Genomic DNA, 15,699 nt, shown 5'->3' on the forward strand with positions numbered 1-15,699 from the left:
GTTTAATTCTGGCAAGACAGGATTTCCGGTTTGACCATATGCCCTTCAAAATAAAAGCGCGTAATTGTAAAAATAAAAATACAGTACAGGATTTTTATTTATTTATTATCATATAAGTAAAAGGTAGCACTACAGTACTCTTACAAGTAAACGCATTGCATTCAAAATCTTACTTACAAAAGTATAAGCATCAAAATATACTTAAAGTACCAAAAGTAAAGTAAAAGTTCTCATTATACAGAATGGTCAATTTCAGAATCATATTACTGGATTGTTATGCGCATAACTATTTGAATGCAAAAGAAAAGCAAGTATAGTCAAAACACTGCAACATGTTGTAAATAAATACTATTTATAGAAAATATTGCATGTAGTCAATCTTAAACAAATACTTGTTTTCCTTTAACAACATAAACTACAGCCCTCATCATAGTTGGAATGAAAATCAAGTACAAGTCTACTTCCTGTTTCCTTCTGAGGTCTGATTAATTAGCAGATAATTAATTACCTTTAATGCCATTAAAGACGACTTTTGATGTTTTTTTTAAGCATGCATACTTTAAAGTTCCATAAAAGCACAGTATCATTTAAAAAAACTAAAAAAAAAACATTGCACTTTGATGAGCCTCGTGAATACACTGAAATAAAAGAATAAAAAACTGAAATGACATAAAAAATCCTCAACAAATGGGATTGCATTGCTTTGCATTGACATATCCCACACACTGATAATATATTGGTCCAATGTGTTGTACGCAGTGACACCAGTGGTGAAAAGTAAGCCAAAAAAAGCAGAGGGGATTCCAGTAATAAGTCATAATAGGTAATTACTTCTTCTTCTTTTTTTAAAGCATCAGTTTTACTTTAATTGCCTTTTAATGTGACGTTTAAAACTCAAAATAATGCCATGTTATTTAAAATGAATAACACATTCTGTCATTTGCAGGTCTGTTTGCAAAATGTGTGCAGGAGATGATGCATTTATACGTAAAAATCAACGCCTGATTTTCTACTTTTAAAGAGAAAGAATATTTGTGGAATTATAAAAAAAAAAGGTAGCTGAGCATTATTGTAGTGCACAAATGTGAAACAACCATTAAGATGAACAAGCTAACATTTCTTAAATGTTGTCTGTGGGATCGCTGAAAGCATGAATGCCATATTAATTAAGACAAGCGATATTCTTTTATTTAGTAAATAGAAATGTCCTTTGATTCCCGAATCTTCTGTTGCTTTTCCTATTTAAGTTGGTCTTTAAATTCCATATTCCCTTATATTTATCTACATATCAAATACGCTGAAGCTGTGCCTTCCTATTATATTTTGCCTGCTAATTTGAAGATTTTAAATTTGATTATGCAACAATACAATTATTGCATATTAATCTATATGGCTGAGTTTTAATTTTAAAAAACAAACGATTAGCATAACTTGTTAGCATGTATGTTGGTAGATTACGGCGAACTAGTCTCTAGCCCTTCATTCTACGTGTGCGTGGTGCAGTTTGCATGACGGGGGGGTGGGGGGCCTCACAAGTCGCTTCCACCACCGAGTGCGACCGATAAGCGCGGCTTGTGTTTGAGTTGTGTCAGAAAAAAACATGAATGGCACAAAGAAGAATTTAACAAGATTTCCATAAATCTCAGAATTCTTCATTAAAAAAAAAAAAGAAAAGAAAAGAAAAGCCTCCCCTCCCGTGAAGCGAGCTCGACTCCCCGCCGGTCCGAGACTCGATCACACCCCGAGTTTGTTGGCTTGCGTCAGCACCACCTTGAGGACGGGCATGAACGCCGACGTCTCGCTGAAGTTGCTGTGACTGACGATGTGTGTGTGGATGCCGAGGCCCTCGGCGTAGGCTCGGGACTCGATGCTCCTGGCGATGTTATGAAGTCCTCCTACAATGGCAGGAGAGAGCTGCACAGACAAAACACGTGTCGGTGAGAAGAAGCATCGACTCAATATGTACACATACGACATCCTGTGTCCTACTACCCCCCCAAAAAAAACTGTAACGGGGAGAAACCATTGGAGAGCAACAGCGGAGGATCCCTCTGTGCAACAGAATCATGGGACATTAGAACTGTGCACATTTTTTGTTTTGTATCAAGCAGCAAAAACTGTTTTAGAGCGTTTGTTTTTAAAGTTAATTTTCTTTTTGTAGACAACAAACGTCCTGCGACTTGGACTCCCAACAATTATTTATCCGTCTCGGAAACGTTTAGTTTTCTGTATTTTCAGCCGTTCTATTGTCTAAATTTCGATATGTGACAAACTGCAGTGAGCTTGTTTAATTATTCGTCGTAGTAATTTTACCTGTTGGGGTTAAAACTGTGATCTATAATCTGCAGCACCGTATTAAGAAAATTTTTAATTGATAATACAAAATTTTTTTACAAACCGGATGATGTAAACGCACCTACTCTGCGTTTATTTCCTAATTTTACAATTCAATTGAACTTATTTTAAAGTTTTGTTTTAGTTGATATCTGTAAAATATTTAAACTCCAAATATGTAAATGTGTAAAAAATAAGAACAGGAAAATTAGTGAATGCGTCTCGTCACTTAGGATCAACTCTGTTTCTATGAGGCCCGTAAATTCAGTCCATTTCTGTTTTAAAAAAACCCATCTTCACTATCGCCCTCCGTCATAACTCACCGTCTGCTCTCGGAGTTTGTCGTAGAGCGCCTCCAGACGTTTGTTGGCGTCGTCGAGCTTCCTCTTGGTTTGCTGTGAAAAGACGAAAACAAGAGTTAAAAAAAAAAAATCACACATTTGAATCACTTTGTGGACCCGAGAGATGAATTTTTGATCCTCCGTCAGACGGACTCACCGGGTCGGTGGCTACAGCCAAGCACTTCTGGATGAGCCCCTCGAACGTGTTCTTCAGGACCAGGTGCTCCTCGGGGATCGGCTTCTTCATGATCTTCTCCGCGGGGATGGACCGCAGAGGCTGAGCGCGTTAAACGGGGCGAGAAGATGACGTTAAAAAACACATGTTTACGTCTAGTTTCCAAACTACTTTGGCAGTTAAGGGTTGAGTTTTATTATTCCGGTTCTGAAAAGTGAAGCCAATGCAATAAATGTGTTAAAGCTGCATTCTCTCTCCTGACCACCAGGGGGCGACTCCTCTGGTTGTATAGAAGTCTATGCTTCATGTGTTAAAGCTGCATTCTCTCTCCTGACCACCAGGAGGCGACTCCTCTGGTTGTATAGAAGTCTATGATTCATGTGTTAAAGCTGCATTCTCTCTCATGACCACCAGGGGGCGACTCCTCTGGTTGTATAGAAGTCTATGCTTCATGTGTTAAAGCTGCATTCTCTCTCCTGACCACCAGGGGGCGACTCCTCTGGTTGTATAGAAGTCTATATAAATTACTCTACTTCTCTTGATGTATTCCCTCAGTAAACATTGTAAACATTAGTTTTTGGTCTCAATCTCTAGTTTCAAGTCTTCTTCAATACAGCGTGATGTTCATTTAGTACATTATGGTCATTTAGAGTCAAACAGACCATAAAGCAGGGTAAGCTTTAGGGCGGGGCTACAAGGTGATTGACAACGTCGTTGTCCGTGATTTCGTCTTACATCTTTAACCCGTTCACGGTGTGTTTTCACTTCATTTTTGGTCTTATTCAGCATTCAGTTGTACTTCGCTCCCTCTCTGTGATTCAGTGGCTAAGTATTGACTTAGTGTTGCTGACAGTCGTCTTAAGATCTGTTTACCTGTATAACATCTCCAGTGGGAGCTCCTGGTGCCCCCTCCATACTGGTTTTGGGCAATGCAGGGTTCATGGGAGGGGAGAGCTGCTGCTGCTGGTGCTGCTGGTGCTGCTGCTGGTGCTGCTGCTGCATGCCTGAGGAGGGGGTCTGGGCACCGTGATGCCCCTGGCCCATAGCTTGAGGAGCCCCAGAGGGGACCAGCTGGGCCTGAGGGTCGGCGCCCAGCGGAGCCATGATGGGGGCAGTGATGGGGGCAGGAGGGGTGTAGTTCATTGGAGGCGGCTGAAAGACAGTGTGTGTGTGTATATATATATATATATATATATATATATATATATTTAAATATTAAATATTTAAATAATCTCAGTCAAAAGACTCACCTTCTTCTTCGATGCTCTGTTCAGGGCCGGCGGGTCATTCCAGCCATTCTGAGGCCCTGCAAGAAAATAAATAGCCTTCATATCAAGAGTTAATGGAAGTTCATGGAAGGCCCAAAAGCCATGTATATCTTTTACATATCTTTTATCACAGTATAATATTTTTCATTTTATATTACATTTTAGCTGCTGCAATATTTTATGTTTTAGATCATAATCACAATTAACTGTGTGACTTTTCTAAAATACGTATTTAATGAGCATTGTTGGAGGAGCATTTCGTTCTTCGTCCCGGATGCAATAAAGAACGTGAATTTTTGACCCGAACAGAAACTAAAATCCGGCGTCCTCCTCCGAGAGTTTCGAGGACGACCACCTCGTCATCGGATCAGCTGTGTACCTGAGAATCCGATCGGCGGCGGAGGACGAGGCATGTACGACACAGGAGATCCCGGCCCGCCATGCTGGAAAGACCCTCCGGAGGACGGAGGAGCGGTAAAGGAGGAAGAGGAGGAGGGGGAGGGAAAGAAAGGAGGACGGGAAGTGGGGGAGGAGGACAGGCACTGGCTGACGGGAGGATGTCCGGGATAGACCGGAGACGTCGGCTGTGTGTACTGAGAGAAAAAGCCGGGTGGCTCTGCAGGAGGAGGCGCGGCAGAGGAGGAGTACTGATGAGGCTGATAGAGAGGAGCGCCCCCAGATCCAGGTGCGTACTGGTCGACCTGGGGGTATGCTGGGAGTCACACGGGATACAACACATGCCGTTAGTGACAAACCAGTTGCATGTTATCACTGACGGTATCATGCAACAGCACAGAATAGTAAAGTGCATGCTGAAGAGCTCCATGTGCAGCTTGTAGGTTATAAAAAAAGATTTAACAGGCAAAAAGTTACTCATTCTCGTCTTCTGTTAGTGAATAACAGCAAAAAAAGAGTCAAACATCTACGGGAGGAAATGTTTGTCAGTGTTTTAAAGACAGAAATAAAGGTTGTGTAGTTTGATGCAACTCTGTCTCATAAAATGAACACACACACACACACATATATATATATATATTTTCACTTATATACTAGTTCACTTTGACAAATACTAAATTTCAGGATTATTGTTCTTTTTCCTATTTTTTAAGTTGGTGTGTTTAACTTTTTGTTCTATATTTATCTATATATTACATTATCTATTATATATTACAGCTCGTCTTATTTAAATCAACAATGCAACAAATGTGTGATCTTATTTTTCTTTCTAAGTCATATCAATTAATATAAATGATTAATGACCCTAAAAAACATATATTTATCCCTCCTCTTTGGGTAGAAACCTACGCTGGTACTGCTGGGAGTACGTGTATGCAGGAGTGGAGGAGGCCGGAGGAGCAGCCGCCGTGCAGGAGGGAGGCATCCCGTACATGGAGTTCGGAGGCTCCGCCTGCAGAAACACACAAAGAAATCTGAAACATGGCGTCACGACAACAATAGAGAACAATAACCGTCTCTGGTGCACGAGGAAGAGGAGAAATGAGAAGAGCCCGCTGCATGCATCACAGGAGGTGATGCAATACGCATACTACTACTCTATATATATATATATCATATTTAATGTGTCCCAATACATAGGATTACAATGCAGTCTGTCACATTTCGCAAGTGTAGAAAAGCCAGCATGCTTTTCTGACCCACAATGCTTTGCGCAGCAGATATGTGAGCAAGAGGGTCAAAGTTCAAGGTGCCGCGTTACGAGGAAGTAGTACGACTGCGACAGCGTGTACTTTGTATGCAATAAAAATACAAATTATAAGTGGAAAGCCTTGGTGAAAGGAATTTTGTGAGTTGATACGATCAATGAAGACACTCGTTGTTAAGGTCGTCATCAAAGCTCCGTGTGTGTGTGTGTGTGTGTGTGTGTGTGTGTGTGTGTGTGTGTGTGTGTGTGTGTGCCTACCTGAAGAGGAGGCGGTTGCACATTGGGGAGGGCCGTGGGAGTCTGGTTGCTCCAAGAGGTGACAGTGGGCGCAGCCCTCACCTGAAGCACACAGAGACACGGCACATACCAATGATGGCCGCCGCATGGAGAAAGGAGGGGGGGGGGGGGGGGAGGGGGGGGGGGGGGGGGGGCCCACCAAGGACACCACAATGCACACACACACTCATTGGATCAGAGCCAGGGTTCAAATTACAAGTTTTAACATAGAGATTTGTATCAGGCATACAGCTACAGCCCCTCACACAATAAGCATATTATTCATTAATAATTCCCCATGAGATTTAAACCCTGAACGTCTGATTAATGGAATGAACACAGCAGCAACGAGCACTTCACCAGGTGGTTCGTTAGCATGAGAGAGGGGGAGGGGTTAGAGAGCACTTCACCACATTCAAATCCAGAGCAGAACTAACGCGCACCATTTTTTATCTCTTATTTGCAAGTAACTAATGGCTAAAATCCGTTTTTTTGACAGCTTTATGAATGTTTACAACCTGTGGCTACAACTAGAGCTGGAAGATAACTCAATATGATAATTTATCATCATTAAAATAAATCATACAATTGAGATGTAGCCTGGCTTCCTGTTTTGAGTCCTGATTCCCAAAGATAAAAGCAGTAAAAGCGTGTGTGTGTGTGTGTGTGTGTGTGTGTGTGTGTGTGTGGAACATACTGGCTGGTAATACTGCGGCTGTGCAGGTGCGGAGGCAGCAGGCGTGAGCATGGGCACCGGAGCTGCCGCAGTGGGCTGAGGCGCCGCGGCGGGCTGGATCGGGGTGAACGAATGCCGGGGCTGAGTCTGGGTCGGGGCAGGCAGCTGAGACCGAGCTCTCTGGGTTTGTGCCGGAGCAGCCGGAGCCGCTCGCTGCCCCAGAGCTCGACTGAGACGGTCACGAAGCTGCTGTACAGAAACCTGTGCGGTCAAAAGGGGAAACTTAGAAGGTTAAGTCGACTTTAGTGAAGGCTTCACTAACGTTTATCGACATCGGAGGCAATAAAAACGTCTCTTAGCATCAAGCCCAAGTCTTAGAAAGAACTCAACACACACACACACACACACACACACACACAACACCTGTGTAACACACCTGGTTGGTGTTGTCGGGCAGGTAGGTGATGGCGGTGGACAGACTGCCCTGCGAGGCCAGCAGGCCGGCATACTGGCTCATCTTCTCGGCCAGCAGGATGCCGATCGCAGTGGGACTGGAGCGCTGGGTCTGCTCCACTGCACGTCGCAGCACCACCACCTTCTCCACCAGGTCCTGAGGGACGGAAACAGAGGTCACATGACCACCAACCAAAAAAAAGATCACACAACTATCACCTTATTAAGTTTTATGCAGCCTATTTACACGTCCGGCCGGCATGTAGCAACATTATAATTCATGTTTCTAACCACCCGACGAGTTTTGAATCCATATGAACTCTGCTTTTTATGTTCTCTTTTGGTCTCCGCCAACTCCTGGAGGACGTCGCCCTACATGGAGCTTTTCAGCCTCTTTTAGCACACTGTTTTGTCTCACTGCTCTCATAACAATGTTTTGGTCGCAGCGAGCAACTTTCTTTTAGAGAAAACAGCTCCGAAAAGCGTCTGCGCGCTAACAGACACAGTTAGCAACTAGCTGGTGAACATAGTGGAGCATTTAGCAGCTAACGAGTCAAATGTTTCCCTCGGGGGAGGTGGAGGCCAAACACAGAGTTCAAATAGTGAAGATCAAAAAGTGTCCAAGGGTTATTGCCGGTTTAAGATAGAGACACACCTGGAGGGAGAGGGGACAGTGTCCGCCCTGAGCTTTGGTCCAGCAAGACACGAGTTTCTCCACGTTTCCAGCACAGATGTAACACAGACAGGCCTGGGCTTGCAATTGGGCGTCCACTGCTGCCTCCAGTCTGCCCCCGAGAAGGTCTAACAAGCGGGACGATTTCAGTTAGAGAGGGGGGGGGGGGAACACATTCACAGGAAGTTTAATCAAATGAAACACGTGTCCCTGAACTAACCGCAGAGGGAAGAGAACTCCTCGGGCTGAGCGTAGGTCATGACAGCAGCCAGAGCCTCCTTCCAGTTCTGCAGGTCGCACGTCTTCAGGATGTCGTGCCAGTCTTTCATCACCACCGCACTGATCAGCTGCAGGACAAAGCATTCCGTTACACCACCGCGAGAAAAAGAGAAATTCACTTTATGAAAACAGAAAAAAAAGAACCTCACCTTGGTTATCTTGCTGTGCGTCTTTGTGAAATACTTCTTCTGGGTTTTCTCCAGGAGCTCGGCGCCTCCGGCGATGGCCAGGATGATGCTGTCTGCCATTCGGTTGTCATGGAGACAGAGCTCAACAGCTCCCTCAAAGTCTCCGGTCAGCAGGGCTTGTGTGATGAGCCCGTCCACATCTGGCAGGAAGTAGTCAAACCACAGATTATTATTTTTATTTTAGGAATGTTTTGATACCATCCCTTCCCTCTCAATTCCAATACTTACCAATCTGACACCAGTGTATACAAAAAAAATAATAATATTCTAAAAAAAACAACAACAAAAAAAGTCATAATATTCTCTCTAATATCTATTTTATTTTGCTGTGAAAGCCTTCAAATAAATGTATTTATTCAAGTTTTTCACCAAAAAAAACGACATTTTACAAGATGACGTTATAATTCATCTTCACCCAACACACATGTTTACTAAAGAGAAGTCAATGCAACCCCATTTTAGACGTTATTGGAACAACTCCACTCTCTGGATGAAGGTGTATGTCGTGGATCGTTGTTGTCACCTGGACTGATGCTGAGACTGACTCCTTCCGCTTGTGCCGGAGTCGGAGCCGGAGCCGGATTTGGATCCACCGCGGGCTCCTCGACCGGAGCCGAGGTCTCAGGAGGACTGGGCTCCTCCTCCATTGGTGCCGGCGCCGCCGCCGCCTCCTGAAACACCAGAGAAACAACGTTTACAGGATGATTCAACCTTTGTTTTCATTATAATGCATTTAATGTGGACTTCTTCACAGGGCTCGTATAAAAAGGCAATTAAGTAGTTCATAAATATGAGATACGAGTCGCTTGTTCTCTTCTTCACATTTAGTTTTTACTTCCTTTGAAGATTCAGAGAGTAATGCAACAAACTTGTGTTGAGCATGAACAACTTTTTGTGTATCTGCAGAGGCTGATGTAACATTGTAACCACCAGACCCACCCGAGTACTGTGTGACCAGAAATACTGGACCCGATCTGTACACGACCACCACGCTGAGAAAAGGTCCAATCGACCTTAAATAATACAAGAATCCCCTGTGTGTGTTGACTGTAGTTCAACCGTCAGCTGGGCTGTGATGAAGGTTTACCTCCTCCTCCTCCTTCTCCTCCTCCAAGGGGATCTCTTCTTCCTCTGCTTCCTCCTCTGCTTCCTCCTCTGCTTCCTCCGCTGGAATGACCTGGTCGCCATTTTCTTCTGGTTCGCTGGGAGGAGCGTCTTCTGGATCTTCTGCTGCTGGCTCTTCAGTCTCGGGGTCGAGGTCGGAGTCCAGTTCCATCGTGGCTGCCGGCTGAAGGTTTTCCGCGGCGATCATATCAAAGGCCGCTTCGGGAGTGTCAGCGGGCGGCGGCACGGCTGCTGCAGCGATCATATCGAACGCCTCCTCGGGAGTGCCAGCAGGCGGCACGGCTGCTGCGGCGATCAGGTCGAACGCCTCCTCGGGAGTGCCAGCGGGCGGCGGCACGGCTGCTGCAGCGATCAGGTCGAACGCCGCTTCGGGAGTGTCAGCGGGCGGCACGATGCTGACTTCTGGTAAAGGCTGCAGCCTGATTGGAGCCGGCACCTCCACCTGAATATTTTAACGGCAAAATAAAAAGGAGAAACGGGAAGGTGAAATGAACATAGAAATATCATTAGTTAGAGGAGACGTGCACTAATCTATTTATCTAACCGTCTCCTGACTCTAGATTCATCATTGTGGAACAGATATTAGAGGGGGGGGGTCAGTGTTCTCAAGAGTATTTCCCAAAATGACGAACTACGATGCACCGTGAGATTAAATGCTCCAAACAAGCGTACCTGCGGAGGCTCAGCAGGCTTTTCCTCCAGTGCCGCGGAAATCTGACAACAAAAATTGACACGTGTATCACAAGATGCACTGAGAGACACTTTATACGAATATTAAAACAGAATATATATAATTAAATATACATATAGCGTCATACGGTCGTCTAGGAAACACTGCTCACCTTCAAGGCCAGTTCCTCTTTGTTGTACCCCAGAAGTTCGAGGTATTTGCTGCGAATATCACTTTCAAAATTAGCCTGAAAACACAAAAAAAAAAGAAAAACTCAAATAAGAAAATTGCTGACAGAAAGGAGAATACGTCTTCTCAGATTCGTCGTACCTTGAGGAAAGACCAGAGCGTCTTTTCAAACTCATTTTCCGCCGCGTCGATCTTTTCCTGGCAGAAGCCCACGAAGCCGCCGCCGCTCAGCGTGGCCTGCAGCCGGTCGGAGCGCTTCAAGAAGGCCGTTTCCGTGACGACCTGGCTGATGTGCACGACGTGCGACGCCGGCTGCTGCGCGTTGGGCTTTGCGTTCTCCAAGGACACCAGCTTCCCGCCGAACTAAACGACACCCGAGAGAACGGTTCAGGCGGTGGAAAAACGACGACGCTCAAAAAAATTAAAATAAAAAAGGAGACACTCAAACCCGCCCAAAAAAAAAAAAAGGAGACACTCACGGCGAACGAGGCTCCGACGGGTCTGCGGATCCACTTGGGCGGCTTCTTCAGGGGGTTGACCGTCACCGGCGGGGCCGCCGTCTGGGGCAGCTGCAGCGGGGGCAACGTTTGCCCGGTCCCAAACGGATCCAGGTTCACAAACGCGTTGCTGATCTGTAACAAGACAACCAGAGTCCGGTTGGAGAAGGAATCTAAGAAAAAAATGAATATGAACAAAGGTTTGGCAGCTTCAAGCGATGATAAATTATAATTTATCGTTCCTCTTGCTGTGAGCTGCTACTATTATTATTATTTGTCACATTTATATAACTATTACGGCTTTTAATATCATTATTACGCAATAATATATCCATTGCTGCCATTATTAATACTTCTATTATTATTCTGCTATCATTGGTGCTACTACTACTCTCATATGTATGCGTTATGTCATATTGATTGATTATGGTGTAACTTTTATGTGGTTCATTCTGTACACATGACATCTATGGCACTTTGTTCCTTCCTTGTTTAATTTCCCTGTCAACGTTCTTTTGGGGAGTTTCTTGAGGGTCCGAGGTCAGAGGACGTTGTACGCTGGGCTCTACAAACCGAACTGAATCATCTCCTCACAGCACCTTGTCATGACGCTGATTACCTTCCATCCAGACTGCCGTTCTCAGCCTCTCACCTGGTCGGCGTGCCTCTGGCTCTGCGCCTGGTTGGTGCCGCCCATGATGGAATAAACGTCGATGTGTCCGTCGAAGCTGGCGGCCGACAGCACCGCGGGGTTCCTGGGACACCACTGGATGTCGAAGCACCACTGGCTGCTGGTGGGCAACTCGTACACCACCTGAGGACGCGGGCAGAGGATTTACTGAAGCTGAAAAATGTGAGCGATTACAATAAAATATGATAAACAGGCAAGATCATGCGATAGGGACGTGATAGGGGGGGGGGCCATACATCATCCTCTGTTTTACTGGTTTTAGTAATGTAGACACTGGGCGTAAACGCAACAAAAGTTATACTTATTAAAATTAATAAAAACGTAGGCGTGGTGTTGCTGCCTGAGGGGAAACGATTCAGGCTCTCGAGAAAATATTAATTCTGGAGCCTCGACAGAAACCTCCGTCACTGCTGGCGAGGATACTTTCTCTTCTAAAAAAAAGGTTGAATTTAACCTTTTTGTCATGGGGACGACAGTCAAACTCTATACTTGGAGCTATTTTCTGCAGGGACAAAGTCAGGTTTAAGTTTAAATAGATTCACACAAACAAGAATCGTCCTTTTCTTTTAAGTTGTCTTAACTCCAGTTAAGCCACCGTGGCGAAGCAGCGTTTTCAAACGTTTTAAAAAAGGGTTGCGTGTGAACGTTCGACATCAAAAGTAGCAAAAAAAGAGTCAACTTTCTTTACCTCGGCTGTGTTTGGATTCCAGCACAGGATCCGGTTGTCCTTCCCGCAGCTCAGGAGCAGCTCAGGATCGGCCAAGCTCCAGTTGATGGACAGGACGCCGCTGTTGACGAACCACAGCACAGGCGTGTCTTTAAGAAGCCACGCGATTGTTTTAAAGCCGCAAACGGGAAAAGCTTTAACGATCAGCTGTGTGTGTGTGTGTGTGTGTGTGTGTGTGTGTGTGTGTGTGTTTACCGTGTGTGGTTCTCTAAAATCTTGAAAGGAGAGGTAGCGAAACGCAAGTCCCACATCTGGATGACCGGCATCCGGTCGTCCTCCGACGACAAGACCAGCTGAGTGGCGACTTCTGGGTTCCAAGCCAGACCGGAGCAGTGCATCTAAAAAAAAAAACACAACAACAACAACAACAGGACGGTTTGAGCCGATCGTGAGAACATTGACTCACAGGTTGAGACTTCATCCAAGTGCGAGGGGGGGGGGGGGCAACAACGTACTCTGTTGCTGTGGTCGCTGACTTTAATGATGAGGTCATTCTTGCGGAGGTCCCACACGGAGGCTCGGCCACTCGGGCTGGCGGAGGCCAGGATGTGCTGCACCTGTCTGTTCCACGCCACGCAGCTGATGTCCTCCAGAGGCTTCAAGACAAAAACACAAGCTCTTTTTCTCATTATACATTCATTGAAGTTGTGCATACGTGCGTGAGATGATACAGATTATATTTTTAAAAAATTGCTCACTTGATTGAAAGATCATTCAAATCCAATATAATAAGAAGAACTTCATGTTTTGACAGTGAAAATGAACCCTGGAGAGATCTTTTTTTTTTTAAATGTTGTTGTTTCATACTTATTCTTGTTATTATCTACCCAAGATCATCCTTATTGTCAGTGTTTTAGGTTAATTTGATTAAATCTTAAGTAAAGAAGTATAACAACGATGGTATACATTTTGTTCTAGCATGACATTTTAATTGTAGAAATGTTATTATGAAGCAAATTCAAATGAATCATTGAGATTTTTAATTATAGTAGAAAATAAATCATATATATAAATAAAAACCTACCTGAGTTTTAGGTCCTGGTGTCATTGGAGAGCCAAAGTTATTCATGTCCCAGATATAGATTTCAGACTCATTCCCACCTGATGCAACCAGGTTTGTCTGCAAGAGAGAAGAAAAAGAATAGTAAATGACTCTCTATGCACTTTTCAACTGAACGCATGCGCTCGATATTTAAACTCAGCGCCCCCGCAGGTGAGTGGATCTTACCTGGAACGGGTTGACGTCGAGAGCTCTCACGGGCCCCGTGTGCTTGTCACTCTCAGCGATGATCACGTCGGTCTCTCCCGCCATGATCTTCGCGGCGTCGTACAGGATCACGTTGCCGTGCTCGCCTCCTGCGATAAGGACCCCAGATGGGTGGCCTTCGTCATCCATTCCATAGGGACCCCACGCCAGTTTGTGATATCTATGTGTGGGTGTGGGGGGGGGGGGCACACAATGTCAGTGATGAACAGCTGCACACAGAAAGAGAACAACGAGTGAAACACACCAGCAGCTTTTAGCACCTGTGAGAGGAGGAGAGGCTGCCACATGACTTCATGTCCAGAGACGGATCAGTCAAGTCCAGCTCGAAAAACTCCAAGGAGGCATTGGTGCTGAAGGAGGCATCCAGCTGCTGGGCCGATGTTCCTGCAGAAAGAGAACACAAGAAGCATTAATGCATGACGCTGCCTCGTCGCCGCGGCTCTTACTTATCCGACTTCTGAATATCACACTTAAGAATACCAACTGAGGAGCAACTGAGACACATTCATCAAGAGATTCACTCCTAACTGCAGCAGGCAAATTATTCTTAAGAAATCTTTTCATTCGGTCAGTGATCTTCTGCGGAAACGTGCAACATCTGATTCAATGTTCAAATAAAAAAGCTAATAATCTACTAAAATTAGCCTGTTCCTAATTAAACGTGTTGCTACAGATATAAGGATATTCATCATGATCGATACCATTTTGTGCATTCAGTCTAAAATATGTCTCAGAAAGTTTGCGCTCATCTCTTGTTTATGCAGCGCAGTTTTTTAAAAATGTGTATCAAGTTAACGAAATATCTTCTGTTCTTCAACTTAGTGAGTCGATGTGTGGTTAAAGGACTATAACTTAGGACCACCAAGATCATTTTTTCCTGTTATTGTCAATTGCCAGTGGACCAAAGAAGGGCAAAACAAATAAGGTGCACACTCTGGGAATCCGATGACGCCGCACAGGACGGCTGAAAGGCAAGAGTTATGTAATGTGCAGGGAAAACACCAGCTAGCAGCCGGCCTGTGCAGGTGCTCCATGCATGCTCTTACCTGTCGCTAGGTAGATGGGGTGGTGCTGTGCAGGGCTCCAGCTCTGGATGGCTGTGCGGTTGATCTCTTTAAGTTTCATCCTGGGGAAGAAACACAGATAACACAGCATGCATTATTCTTTACATTATGTTTATGCATTTTAGAGCTTTTCTTTCAAGTTTGTCTTTAAAAGACACTTTTGCATGCTCATATGAACATTGAGTTACTGGTCTGTCCAAAAAGATCCACTTCCAAATGAACACAATGTATGCATTTAGTACTTAAAATGTTCTCTTTGTTTACGTGACAGTGTTTCCTTTGGTGACGGTATAGCAACATAAAGAAGAATATTGCACTAGAGGCAGTCCAATACAATAAATCCACCACTCACAACGGTTATAATGTTCGGTTTGGGATTTAAAACGGTTTTAAAGAGGCGTTTTTAAATACACATTTTGGAGGATGGTGATTGTGGTGCTGTTGAAATGGCAATGCACTCAACACAGAGGTGCTTCTATTTAGTCTACACTTATTGATATAAATTGGACACTGATTGCAAGTAAATATATGCTCTAAAACCAGTCAATGCACGTGACAGGTTTATAAACAAGTAATTCAGGGCTTATATAAATATATAAAACGTTACACAACCTTTGAGTTGTGCATGTTCACCATTCAGCTACTGTAATAAACACATAAGCAGACAAAAGGGCTTCTTTGACTTGGACACTAATTACCACTCGTGCACGGCATTGCTCTCCAGAAAAGGGAGGAACCAGCCCGGCGTACTTTCTTTACACTCAAAAGGTTAACAGTAGAAAAAAAAAAAGAAAAAAAAAGTACAGAACAAGCTAGCTGCACGCTAACAGCTGACGGACCGTTTAAAAAAGCCACACATTAAATGACAACGAAGGAGTGTCTGGAGTTTAAATGTTAAATGTGCAGGAAGCCGTCTCGGCTGCAGTGTATTGTGACTTTTCGGTGAATGCGTTCCCAGGTACACACGGCGTGTCCCCCAGCGACAGAGCCCGCTAGCTGCCTGCAAAGATACACACCAGTGGGGAAGACAGTTACACTCACGGGTCTTATTACTACCACTAAAGCGGCTTACCTTCCCTTCTTTGGTCCCTCTCACGTGAAACACATACGTGACAAACGCTCCTCCACCCGCACAGGTTCCCC

General features: G+C 44.6%; 1 protein-coding gene across 3 annotated transcripts in view; it reads right to left on the minus strand.

Moving 5' to 3' along the window:
- Positions 1 to 88: 88 nt before the first annotated feature.
- sec31a (SEC31 homolog A, COPII coat complex component) overlaps positions 89 to 15,699 on the minus strand; it is a 15,753-nt gene continuing 142 nt past the window's right edge. The window contains exons 1-28 of one of the 3 annotated variants that reach the window (XM_034546758.1): positions 15,629 to 15,699; positions 14,539 to 14,618; positions 13,753 to 13,876; positions 13,454 to 13,652; positions 13,250 to 13,345; positions 12,681 to 12,821; positions 12,421 to 12,563; positions 12,187 to 12,286; positions 11,460 to 11,621; positions 10,790 to 10,942; positions 10,452 to 10,673; positions 10,294 to 10,368; positions 10,124 to 10,165; positions 9,414 to 9,893; positions 8,850 to 8,997; positions 8,288 to 8,466; positions 8,080 to 8,206; positions 7,842 to 7,987; positions 7,170 to 7,343; positions 6,755 to 6,994; positions 6,040 to 6,120; positions 5,424 to 5,526; positions 4,498 to 4,830; positions 4,101 to 4,156; positions 3,724 to 4,002; positions 2,833 to 2,952; positions 2,658 to 2,729; positions 89 to 1,914 (exon numbers count right to left, since the gene is read on the minus strand). The exon at positions 15,629 to 15,699 is cut by the window's right edge and continues 142 nt beyond it. In XM_034546758.1, the coding sequence (XP_034402649.1) occupies positions 1,735 to 1,914; positions 2,658 to 2,729; positions 2,833 to 2,952; positions 3,724 to 4,002; positions 4,101 to 4,156; positions 4,498 to 4,830; positions 5,424 to 5,526; positions 6,040 to 6,120; positions 6,755 to 6,994; positions 7,170 to 7,343; positions 7,842 to 7,987; positions 8,080 to 8,206; positions 8,288 to 8,466; positions 8,850 to 8,997; positions 9,414 to 9,893; positions 10,124 to 10,165; positions 10,294 to 10,368; positions 10,452 to 10,673; positions 10,790 to 10,942; positions 11,460 to 11,621; positions 12,187 to 12,286; positions 12,421 to 12,563; positions 12,681 to 12,821; positions 13,250 to 13,345; positions 13,454 to 13,652; positions 13,753 to 13,876; positions 14,539 to 14,617 (4,254 nt within the window). In that variant the 5' untranslated portion in view covers position 14,618; positions 15,629 to 15,699 and the 3' untranslated portion in view covers positions 89 to 1,734. Of the gene's footprint in view, positions 1,915 to 2,657; positions 2,730 to 2,832; positions 2,953 to 3,723; positions 4,003 to 4,100; positions 4,157 to 4,497; positions 4,831 to 5,423; positions 5,527 to 6,039; positions 6,121 to 6,754; positions 6,995 to 7,169; positions 7,344 to 7,841; positions 7,988 to 8,079; positions 8,207 to 8,287; positions 8,467 to 8,849; positions 9,000 to 9,412; positions 9,894 to 10,123; positions 10,166 to 10,293; positions 10,369 to 10,451; positions 10,674 to 10,789; positions 10,943 to 11,459; positions 11,622 to 12,186; positions 12,287 to 12,420; positions 12,564 to 12,680; positions 12,822 to 13,249; positions 13,346 to 13,453; positions 13,653 to 13,752; positions 13,877 to 14,538; positions 14,619 to 15,628 lie in introns of all 3 variants that reach the window. The other 2 variants (XM_034546759.1, XM_034546760.1) reach the window with 2 other exon arrangements.

The sequence above is a fragment of the Cyclopterus lumpus genome, chromosome 12 (assembly GCF_009769545.1).
Source record: "Cyclopterus lumpus isolate fCycLum1 chromosome 12, fCycLum1.pri, whole genome shotgun sequence".
NCBI lineage: Eukaryota > Metazoa > Chordata > Actinopteri > Perciformes > Cyclopteridae > Cyclopterus > Cyclopterus lumpus.